This window comes from Pyrus communis, chromosome 4 (genome assembly GCF_041283825.1).
Source record: "Pyrus communis isolate YQ-2024b chromosome 4, ASM4128382v1, whole genome shotgun sequence".
Taxonomy (NCBI): domain Eukaryota; kingdom Viridiplantae; phylum Streptophyta; class Magnoliopsida; order Rosales; family Rosaceae; genus Pyrus; species Pyrus communis.
The window spans coordinates 22,247,884-22,259,463 of NC_142568.1; the positions used below are offsets into that span (position 1 = coordinate 22,247,884).

General features: G+C 38.0%; 1 protein-coding gene and 1 long non-coding RNA gene across 2 annotated transcripts; both read left to right on the forward strand.

The window, feature by feature from the left end:
- The first annotated feature begins 1,100 nt into the window (after positions 1–1,100).
- LOC148697640 (uncharacterized) lies at positions 1,101–3,938 on the forward strand. Its single transcript, XR_015961863.1, has 5 exons — positions 1,101–2,208; positions 2,304–2,447; positions 2,548–2,709; positions 2,811–2,884; positions 3,748–3,938. It is a non-coding gene; the product is annotated as an uncharacterized LOC148697640 (long non-coding RNA).
- Positions 3,939–5,530: 1,592 nt separating this feature from the next.
- LOC137722692 (sodium/hydrogen exchanger 1) lies at positions 5,531–10,181 on the forward strand. The gene is made up of 14 exons (XM_068461752.2): positions 5,531–5,794; positions 5,970–6,420; positions 6,557–6,675; positions 6,880–6,977; positions 7,148–7,207; positions 7,310–7,356; positions 7,436–7,630; positions 7,733–7,779; positions 7,882–7,948; positions 8,325–8,425; positions 8,578–8,679; positions 8,839–9,040; positions 9,124–9,210; positions 9,603–10,181. Exons 2-14 carry the CDS (start codon positions 6,244–6,246, stop codon positions 9,993–9,995), a joined length of 1,695 nt encoding a protein of 564 aa, XP_068317853.2. The 5' UTR covers positions 5,531–5,794; positions 5,970–6,243; the 3' UTR covers positions 9,996–10,181.
- The last annotated feature ends 1,399 nt before the right edge of the window (positions 10,182–11,580 follow it).

Sequence of the window (11,580 nt, forward strand, 5' to 3'; positions counted from 1 at the left end):
TGCAAAGATCGAGGGAAGGTCGATTGTATGCTAAGTTTAGCAGAAATTGAAAATTTAGAATAATCACGAATCGTGATTGGGATTCGGAGTTATCCTAGCTTAACAAGCTATCATGGACGGTTCGTGAAAGATTTTTCAGTCATTGCTTTGTCATTGACGAGATTGTTGAGAAAAGAGGTTATGTATGAGTGGGAAGGAAATTGTGAGCAAAGGATTCAACAACTGAAGCATTTCCTCACTCATGCACGTAATTTAGTATTCCCAGAGAATAGTGGTAATCATAAAATTTTAGTGATGTTTCTTGAATGGTATTGGATGCATGTTGATGCAAATGTTAGGGTGATTACATACGTTTCACGACGAAAGGAACCTCATGAAATGAATTACCCTACTGGTGATTTGGAAGTCATGATTACCATTCTTGCTGTGAAGTTATGAAGACATTATATTTGGTAAGAATGCAAGATTTTTACGAATCCAAAAAGTCTCCAATATCCATTACTTGGAAGGATTTTGTTATGAGGCAGCGAAGGTGGATTGAATTGTTTAATGAACATGATTGTACGACCAGGGTGATCGTAAAATTGTTCTAGCTGATGCACTTGGTGAAAAGACGGTGGTAAGAGTTGATGTCTGGCACGCTTGCCAAGATTGTCTTCTTGTGGATTAGAAATCAACTGAAGTAAAGTTGAGAATGGAAGTTTGAGAAGAAGTTGTAATTGCTAATTTTCAAGTTAAGTCTTTTTAGTAAGGTCATACTCAAGACTTAAATGGTTAACGAAGAAAATTAAGAATTAACCAAGGCAAAGAAAGAAGGGAAAAAGAAAGATTGCTGAGTTCGAGAATATGATGGTTATGATTGAACTTGAAGTGATAGTTGATCAATGTACCAAGTTAGTACATTTACTCCAGTGTTGAGTAACAACCACAGTACAACAGTACTTATATGTTTTATGGAGAAGAGATTTGGGTTACGGAACTGCTGAATTTCTTAAGTATGTTGGTTGCACAGTTTCCAAAGTAACGCCATAAGGACCATGAAATGTGTCGATTTTTGTTGAATTGTGGAAGAAATACTTCTGGATAGAGAAGATTCGATCATGAAAGAGTTTTGGTAGGCCCTGAAACTATGGATGAGTCTTCTCAAAGTATTCAGGTGATTAAGTTTAACCTGAGAGTAGCCAGGACTGGCAAAAGAGATTAATAGTTGAACATGTCACTAATCGAGTGTTTAACGTAGATGATCTTATAATTTTGAAGTTTTCACTTTAGAAAAGTATGATACGGCTTGGAAAGGAAAGCAAATTAAGTCCTAAGTACCTCGGACTTTATGTGATCATCGAAGAGTAGGTGAAGTTGCTTGAATTACTTCCAGAGTTATTGTAAGAGCATGATGTGTTTCATGATTCAACATTTTTAGAAATTTCATCACGAAAAGAAATAGTGAGATTTGGAAAGGAGACAAAATAAGTCTTAAACACATCAGACCGTTTTTGACCACTAAAGGAATCGATGAAGTTGCATACAAGTGGTGATGTCTTCAGAATTGGCTAAGGTGCATAATGTATTATATTTCGATGCGTTGTCACTAGGTGGCAGATTCGTCACATGGAGTTCCGATGCAACTATTGAAAATTAATCCGGATTAGACTGGTTGAGGAACCAAGGACGACTTTGGATTGGAAAAAAGAATGTATTGAGAATTAAGACAGTGTAATTGGTAAAGAATTTGTGGAGAAATCAGTCAGTCGAGGAAGCTACATGGGAGACAGAAGATCAGACGAGGAATTTGTATTCTAGATTGTTCTTTGACCACTAGGGGTTGTTGATTGGTTGTTTTGAATTTCGGGACGAAATTCTATTAAGGAGGGTAGGTTGTGACATCCCGTCCCGGAAATATTGAAACGTACATTTGAAATTACAAATTTTACCCCTAGTTCGTTATTTTACGTGTAGTTTTGTGTTGTGTGGTGTTGTAGGACCACACACACACTCATACACCCCGTTTCACTCTCCCGTGTTTTCCTCTCCCTCTGTCTCTTTTCTGTCTCTTCTCTCTCTCTCTCTCTCCCAAGCTCCGTTCTTCCTTCTTCTTTCTTCAAAAACGTACGGACAACACACAAATCACCCAAACCTTGATGGATCGAAGAAACTAAGGACACCATCGAACTCGTGAAGCTCGTACGAGTGCAACCATACCATTTTCAGGTGAGAAATCCTTCGTTTTCGTGTCGATTCGAGGTATTCCGATTTCGAGTACTGTTCATGAAAGATTAATCTAGTTAGTTTTTGGACTTTTGAAGCTTGTAGATGTGTTAGTGAGGTCCCAAGGAGCCTCGGAGTACTTCGTTGGAGAAGTTTGGACGTCGGGATCGTCGTGTTCAAAGTTGGCCGGAGCTGTCGGGGCTTTTTCCGGCGAAACCACGGCGAGTTAGGGGTCAAGAAAGGTATGGATGTGTTCGTCTCGTCAATACCTTCATTTTGATATATAGTACGTCGAAAATGGTTAAGAAATGAAGAAGTTATGACACTTTGAAATTTACCCAGAAATTCCGGCAAAACACCATCTCCGGCGAAACCAGTCCGGCGACGCGAGGAAGAAGACGCGCGCGTGGGCAGCGCGTGAACAGTGCGCGTGGGGGCGCGTGAGAGCTCCAAATTGAGTTCTGAAAATTGTCACGCGTTCGTGACGTCGTGTAGATCACCGTGGTATATTCATACACCCAAATTGAGTAACGTATGAGAAAGTTATGGACGAATGTTTGGTGTATGCGCGTTAAATAACGTCAATTTGGTTACTTTTTGTATAGGTGAAAATTATACAGAGGAAGAATGTAACCAATCTAGGGGAGGCTCAGGGACCTACGAGACGTCGATGTGATATGTGAGTGGGCAGTTATTTTTCAGTATATATATATATATACGTATGCTTGACGTATTTCCCAGAAAACGTATTTTAAAAGAAATACGAATTATATATCCTGTCATATATGCATCATATTTTAATATGTGCATTACCATAATTATGCATACTGTTGCATGGTGCTGAGGAGGCCCAGGTAAGTGCCAGGTAAGTGGTATTCATGTTTGTATGCAATAGTAGTAGTTGAGATGTTTAGAGAGCTCATAATCTGCACCCCGGTGTTAGTGCTCCCGCCCAGGGCCAGGGCACAGTCCTTCACGTGATGTTCACCAGCACCACACGCTCGCCTTGGATCCAAGTTAGGTGCAAGCCTTGTCGTACAGACCACATTAGGTGGTTCCGACTCGTAGGTGACCCGCGATTATTCGCACAGTCTTCACGTGATCGTAGCACTAGAGCGTATATATTACACCCAGTCCTGTCGTACAGACCACATTAGGTGGTTCCGACTCGTGTGCAGATTCAGATATTGAGTTGAGATTGGAGCTCTAGATGCAGCCGTACAGGTCACGTTAGGTGACTCCCGGCTACTAGATTATATGTTATTGATGTGAATTACGCTTGAGCATTTATATTTGATTATGAGATTCTGTTGTGGCATATTCTCAAGCATGAATGGCATATTGTGAGCATGAATGGCATATCGTGAGCATGAATGGTATATCATGGAGCATGATTGACATATCTATACATACGTATATATGTTTATTTTCTGGGAAACTATATTTGTTTTACGGCGAGGGGTTAGTATATTCAAAGAGAAAAGAAGGTTTTGAATACGTACGTTTTGCTGACCCACTCAACTTTGTTTTGCGCCCCTCCAGGTTCAAGAATTGAAAAGGTGTGGTGACTACGAGGAAATTCAACGGTGTTCTGACAGAATGGCCAAAAATGAGGACTCACCTTCGGGTGTTTCATCTTAGAAGTTGTATATTTTAAAGCTTCCGAACTGTGCAAATGGTTACGTCACTCTCACGTGACGGCCAGCATGCCCTCCTTCGGGACGGGGTGTGTCATATTTTGTAGCAATTTTATCCATATTAATTGGTAGGTAAATTAGTTTGTTCCAATTATTTTAAAAAAAAAATTACTACACCTATATTATATATTTTGAATCAAATAACATTCCTCTAATAGTTAAATTATTTTCTATGTATTTTTATATGTGTTAGACACATTTTGTTGTTGTATAAACATGAGTGGAACATAATATTGTTGATTTTATACATCAAACTGCATTTCTTTTGTTACAGGTAAATTATTTTCCATGTACAAGTACTTATGTTAGGCAAGTTTTGTTGTTGGTACATACAATATTTTGTATCATTGTAAAGAAAGATATTACATTACACCCATGGTATAATTGTTGTAGGTAAATTATTGGAAATTAATTTGTAGTTAGGTAATGAACATTTTGCATCATTGGAAATGAACATTTCAAAGAGTAGGTAGATAAATTATTTGTTCTAATTATATAAAAAAAAATTACACTACACCTAGTTATATTTAATTTTTCCTACACCTAGTTATATTTAATTTTTCTAATTATTAAAAAAATTTATACTACACCCAACCAAATAACATTTCTCTAACTTGTGGGTAAGTTATATTTCATGTATTGTTGGAAATGTTAGGCACGGTTTATTGTTGTATAAACCTGGGTGTAACATAGTAGTTTTAATACTACGCATCGAACTACATTTCTTCTTAATATAGGTAAATTATTTTCCATGTATTAGTAAATATGTTAGGCACGTTTTATTGTTGGTATAAACATTATTTTGCATCATTGTAAAAAAGAGAGATTATATTACACCCATGGTATAATTGTTTGTAGGTAAATTAATGTGCATGTAGATAATGAAATCCAATGTTCTAATATATTAATAAAAAAAGGATAAATTCAAAAGTATTCAAGAGTAGGGTGAAAAAATTGAATCGAATAGTTTTATGAAAATTCAAAACCTTTCTAAAAAAGTAATATGCAATAAATTTTTAACATTAATGTCTTCTTTTTTTTTCTTGTTACAAAATCATTTACTATTTCCTTACAATTAATTGTCAACATCAAGTATGTAATAGGGGTATTTTAGGCATGTGAAAAATGTAAAATGTGTGAATTAATACAAAGTTAATGAATTTGCTTATGTGGATCCTAGTCATTGGGTTTTCTTTGAGTAAAAAGGTTATGTAGGATTTTATATGAAGAAAATTAAGTTTGAAGGGCTAAAGTCATATTTTCACTAATAGTTATAATCGTTGGATCAAAATTTAACAATTCGTGTTATTGGATCAAAAGCATTCGGATCCCCTACTGAGGAGAGGATCCAAATCCTGAAGTAAGATCAAGATCTGATCAAAGTGGGGCCCCTCAGGTCCTCACCTCACCTGCAACACGTGTTCAGATTGGAAATTTGGAACGTGCTGACTGCCGAGACTTGTGGAGCCACGTTCGCCTGTGGGAGCTGGAGGACACTGGATCGTCGGACGTATCATACGGCACGTCGTCCTCATATGCTTTCAATTTTTGAGGGTGACATGACATATGATAAGTTGATAAGTTGATAAGTCCAATGTGTCCATCATCCTTTTTAGCCCTTTTTCTTTGACACTTTTAAGGTCTGTAAATTTGTCTTACAATGATTGGCTTTTAAGGTTGGTTTGCGTTCAGCTTCCTGGTTGGCAGAAGTATCAATATTCTTCAATATTTGACAAATTAGATCGGTTAAAGTCACGTACATGGCCAAGCAACGCTATCAAAATTATTGATACGTTTGAAGCCCCATTACAAGGTCCAAAATCATCTTGTGTTAGTATTACGTGCATGTGCAATGAGTAGCTTTTTCCGCAACGTTGCTTTCTTTATTTAGTGTAAGTTTTTTTTCCGATCATTTGAGTTTCTTATATCCTAATCAATCTAAATGTTCGAAAAAAAAAGATGTCTTTTTTTTTTTTTTTTTGTTTGAACTTGAAACAAAGCTGTTAAAATAAAATTAAAGTGTACAAAAATCACTTCTTAATTTCTACTAATAATATCACTTGGCAGGAGTACAACAGTTGAGTTAGATCCCTCTGCAGGGGATCCATGCTCGTCAACTACCATTCTTCCCTCCAATTTTTTAAGTCCATAACGACCTCCTATTCAAAGACAACCATACACAAAACCAACAAGAAGCCTCATCACTCCAAGAAACTTCTCTTCTTTTTCATGGTCCAAAAACTCCAATCCATCTCAGCACCGTCCTCTCGGCTCCGATTCGGATCGACTTCAAATCCGACCAGGTGAATGCCAAAGTCAGATACACAAAAACCCAAAGAAAATGGCAGCTCTAGAAACCATACAGTCTCAGTTGCCACTTCAAGATTCCTCATTTCTCAGCACCAGCACTGTCATTGCACTCACTGTGTTCTTCACACTCCTCTGTGTTTGTATCATTATCGGTCATTTGCTCGAAGAGAACCGCTGGGCGAATGAATCGATCACTGCCCTTCTCTTGGTACGTTAAAAGTTGTACATTTTTATTTGTGCCACATGGTTTTTGTACTGAAATTTTCGGGCCAAGAACACAAAAATTATGCGAAGTTTTGGTTCTTTTTGTTGTTTAACTTTGTTTTTGTGTTGTTGGGTTTCAGGGTTTGGTTGCTGGAGTGGTGGTGTTGCTGGTGACAGGGTTCGAAAGCTCGAAGATTTTGATCTTTAGTGAGGACTTGTTCTTTCTGTATCTATTGCCTCCAATCATTTTCAATGCCGGGTATGAATCAACTCTCAATTCTATGAATTTCCGGTTTCGATTTCAATGCTTGGTTTGTAGTTTCTTTAATGTTGTTCGAATTTGGATCTCGAATATCGCCTTTGTGCTTGAATTTAGTATGCAAATCTTAAATTTTGTCACATGGGATCTTCAAAGTTATGATTAAGCATTGGTTCTCATCTCAGAAGTTTTGATCTTGTTCAGTTTCCAGGTCAAGAAAAAGCAGTTTTTCAAGAACTTCACCACAATTTTGTTGTTTGGAATCGTCGGTACAGTAATTTCTTTCTGCCTCATATCACTAGGTAAGACCTGCAATCTTTCGAAATTTAATCGAAGGAAAATGATTTCTGCACACAACTTTTCTCCTTCTGCAGAGGCCACACAAAAACAGGAGTGTGTGGAAGTTGCTTCCCTAATGGAATTATGACTAATTTATCTTCAAACTGTTGCTCTTTTTGGAAACATTTTGCAGGTGCCTATTTACTTTTCAATAGATTCGGTTTCACAACTCTGACCACTAAAGACTTCCTAGGTGACTACGAATTCATCTACAATCATTGTTTCGATGTGAATTTTATGTTTTCATTGTTATATTATATAGTGATCATTTGTGCTTACCGGTTCCTCTGTGCAGCGATCGGTGCCATATTCTCAGCAACTGATTCAGTTTGTACATTGCAGGTAATCTATAATCCCAATCCGAATACAACATTTTCTTCAACTCATGTCTAATCTTGTAATCTTCTTCTCATGTGCAAAGGTTCTAAATCAAGATGAGACACCGTTTCTTTACAGTGTTGTGTTTGGGGAGGGAGTAGTGAATGATGCTACCTCCATTGTGCTTTTCAACGCAGTACAATCGCTAGATGTCAGCAACGTTGACGCTTTTACAGCGTTGACCTTGTTGGGGAATTTTCTTTACCTCTTCTTCACCAGCACTCTTCTTGGTATAGCAGTAAGTTGTAGATTATTGCTCAAATGGTTAGGAATCACTTTGTTTGGACTATATCAGAGAGCTTGTTCTATGTTCTAACATTGATTTTTTAAAATGTTTAAGGCCGGTCTGATGAGCGCTTTTATCATAAAAACGCTTTACTTTGGAAGGTATGAGCAGACACTTCAAATATTAGCCTCTGGTGCTGCATTTCCTCATCTGTCCACACTTGTGAGTTACTTTCCCTGACATTATGATTCTCTTTCGAACAGGCATTCTACAGATCGTGAAGTTGCGCTGATGATTCTTATGGCTTATTTGTCATACATGTTGGCCGAGGTACCTTAAACAAAATCTCTCATATTAATTAGTACTGGTTTTTACATTACCTAGATGTCAACCTCAGAAGACTAGGAATTGATTTTGATTTTTAGTATCTGAGTATTTCTTTAGTTCTTTTCGGTATCTTGTAATCAGTTTATCTTGTTATTTAATTTATGGTAGTCGATCATCTAAGTATTTAGCGGCGATCCCACCAAAAATATCTAGCAAATGCAGACCGAGCAAATCAGAAATCTGGCTTTGACTAATTTTATGAACTTTGCATAGTATCTACCACAAAATAATATTATCGCAACAGATCAGATGAACTGATTTCAGAATGGAATTTAACGAGATAAGAGCAAAAGATATCTAAATCGCCTTTCTTTTGCAGCTTATGAGTCTCAGTGGAATTTTGACGGTGTTTTTCTGCGGCATAGTTATGTCACATTATACATGGCACAACGTTACAGAAAGCTCAAGGGTAACAACCAAGTAAGACCAGATTTCCCTCTTCGTTTCTAATTTTTGACACTATTGTAATCCTTTTCGTAGATGATCTGCCGGTTGAGTTACTAGTCAAACTAGAATGAAAGGAAATGCGAAATATGAATCTTTAATCCGTATTGCTTGATGGTTTGTTTCAGGCATGCATTTGCAACATTGTCGTTCATTGCAGAAACCTTTATATTCCTTTATGTTGGCATGGATGCCTTGGACATTGACAAATGGAAAGCCAGCAATGCAAGGTAATTATCTCACTAATCTAAGTAATCGTAGTATTATCTTCGTTAATACTTCATAATAACGCGAAAAACAAGTTCGAAGAAATTGTATTTTATCCCCGACTCTGTTGTTATAATGTTGAAACGTGTTATGCCTGACTTGTAACATACTCTTTCGTTCAGTCCAGGGACTTCAGTTGGTGTCAGTTCAATGCTGTTTGGACTTGTATTAGTCGGAAGGGCAGCATTTGTCTTCCCGATTGCAAACATCAAAAACTGTTTTATGAAAAGAGAGGGTAGGAAAATCGAGTTCAAAAACCAGTTTATAATGTGGTGGGCAGGCCTAATGAGGGGTGCAGTCACCATTGCTTTGTCATACAACCAAGTAAGTTGATGCTGTTTTGAAACCTAAGAGAACAAGATTTTCGGTTCTGCAGAAGTACTAACCAGCACAATTTGATAATGCAGTTTGCAGACACCACCGAATCAACATCAACGCAAGATGGTTCTTTGATGATTACCAGTACCATCATTGTTGTTCTCTTCAGCACAGTGGTATGCCTGCTTTTGTCTCTATAACTTATATATGTTGCAGTACCGAAACTCTAGAATATATCCATGAATTTTAACGAGTGAATCTGGGCCATTGGAAAAGGCAATGTATGCTATACATTGATGTATAGTAGAAGGGCTCAATGCAGTAAGGTCCATTTTCTCGATTTTTCTTGAGGGCTTCAGAGCACTATGTGTGAACAGACTTTTCACATCATCCGACTAGTGCATTACTATCTCGGGATGGTAGCTTGGGTTCCTGGACTAGTAGATTACCACTGTTTGCACTTAGAGCTCTGAAGCACAAAAGAAACATGGCCATTTTGTACTTGGTTAACGAACTTGTCGCATTACTAAAATCGGTCATTTGAATCTTTTTCCTTCTCTCCAAACAGGTATTTGGCTCCATCACAAAGCCATTAATCTCCGCTCTGATACAGCCACATGCAAAAGCAAACATTTCAGATGCGACTGATATGCCAAGTCTAGAAGACTTGAGGGTACTTTTCCTGGAAGCCGGCCAGCCAAGCGAGGGAGGCAACGGTGAACCAAGTGAGAGAGGCAACAGTGAGCCAATCCGAAAACCAAGCAGCTTAAGGTTGTTAATGACACATCCAGCTTCCACAACTGCTCACTACTTGTGGAGAAAGTTTGATGACAAGTTCATGAGACCAGTTTTTGGGGGACGGGGTTTCGTTCCATTTGTTCCTGGTTCACCAACTGGTGCAGCAGAAGATCAAGCTGCAGAACATACTGAACATACTGAACATACTGAACATACTTCTTGAGATCAACAGTTCAAGATAAATGTAAAATTAAATTTTTATTTCATTGTTTTTTTATGGACAATTAAATGTATTAGGAAGCGGGTTGTTCTTGTTTTGTAAAGTAAGAGTGTGAAGCTATGCTGTAGTTAGAACATCCTTTCTTCCATGATCTAAGAGGGCCCTCTAATAAATATGAATTTCTGGCTATGTCACTGTCGATTTTGTCTATATTTACTTGTGCAATAACGTAAACATTTGTATAAGAAACGCATAAGGCAGTAGGATTACCGCACTAGGAAAAGAATTTTACAAGCTGAGAATTATCCATGCGAATGCACTGCCGCTAGTAGTACAGTTTGGTAGTACCTCCATTTGTAAGTAGAAGGTTTAAAGTTCGACACCCTATAGGTATGGCGAGTTCAATACATAACAAGAATAAAGATCCCGTATTCGATTCTTGCTCTCATCCGAAGAATTACTCAGAATTCACTGATATAAAGTCAACTTTATGGAGATCCCCATGAGAGTTGTTTTACTTGTTTTTATCAGTTCGAACCATTCCATCTTTCAGTTTTGGTTTACGCAATGGAACTCGGGGTGTGCCTTGCAGAGAAAGTCAGAAACGAGTGCTTCTGATGTTCAAGCAAGACCTTAAGGATCCTTCAAATCGGCTGTCATCATGGACTAGTGAAGGAGACTGTTGCAATTGGTCTGGAGTTGTCTGTGACAGCTTCACCGGTCACGTTCGTGAGCTCCACCTCAATAATCCCAATCCCTACGTTTCCGTGCGTTTCCTTTTTATTCTTAACTACAAAGGACTTACTTAGTTGGGAGGGAAGATAATCCTTCTTTGCTCTATTTGAAGCATCTCAACTACTTGGACTTAAGTTGCAAAAACTTTCAAGGAAATCAGATACCTAGCTTCTTTTGTCCTCTTAAATCTTTAAGATATCTTAGCCTCTCACAGGCAGGGTTCCAAGGGATGATTCCTCCTTAACTGGGAAATCTCTCAAACCTACGTGTTCTTGGTCTCAGCGATTACATGCTAAGGCTGAGAATCTCGAAAGGGTTTCCGGTATTTCCCACTTGCAAAACCAAGACATGAGTTTTAGTAACTTAGCAAACCAGCTAATTGGTTGAACGAGATAAATAAGCTCCCATCTTTGTTAGAGTTACGTATGGAGGCTTGTATACTTGCTCCCGTTCCCCCTCCAACCATCATCAATTTACCTTCACTTTCCATCCTTGATCTTTCTTTAACCAGAAATTTGATGCCTAGCTGGGCTTTCAATCTTACAAATGTAGTTTCTCTTTATCTCCGTGATTCTGGTTTGCAGGGCACAGTTTCTACCTGTCCGCCTGATCTTTCACTGGACAACCTTTGTAAGTTGATAGATCTAGACCTGTCATCCAACAGTCTCCATGGAAATGTATCTGAAATCTTTGAGAGTCTGTCCGTGTGTAGTTCATATCGAATAGTCATTGTTGTTGGCAAATAATAATCTTTCAGGCCATTTGACAGACCATGTTGGAAAGTCTACGAAATTTGGCCACCTTGATCTTTCTAGTAATTCAATATTAGGTCTCATCTCAGTATCATTAAGTA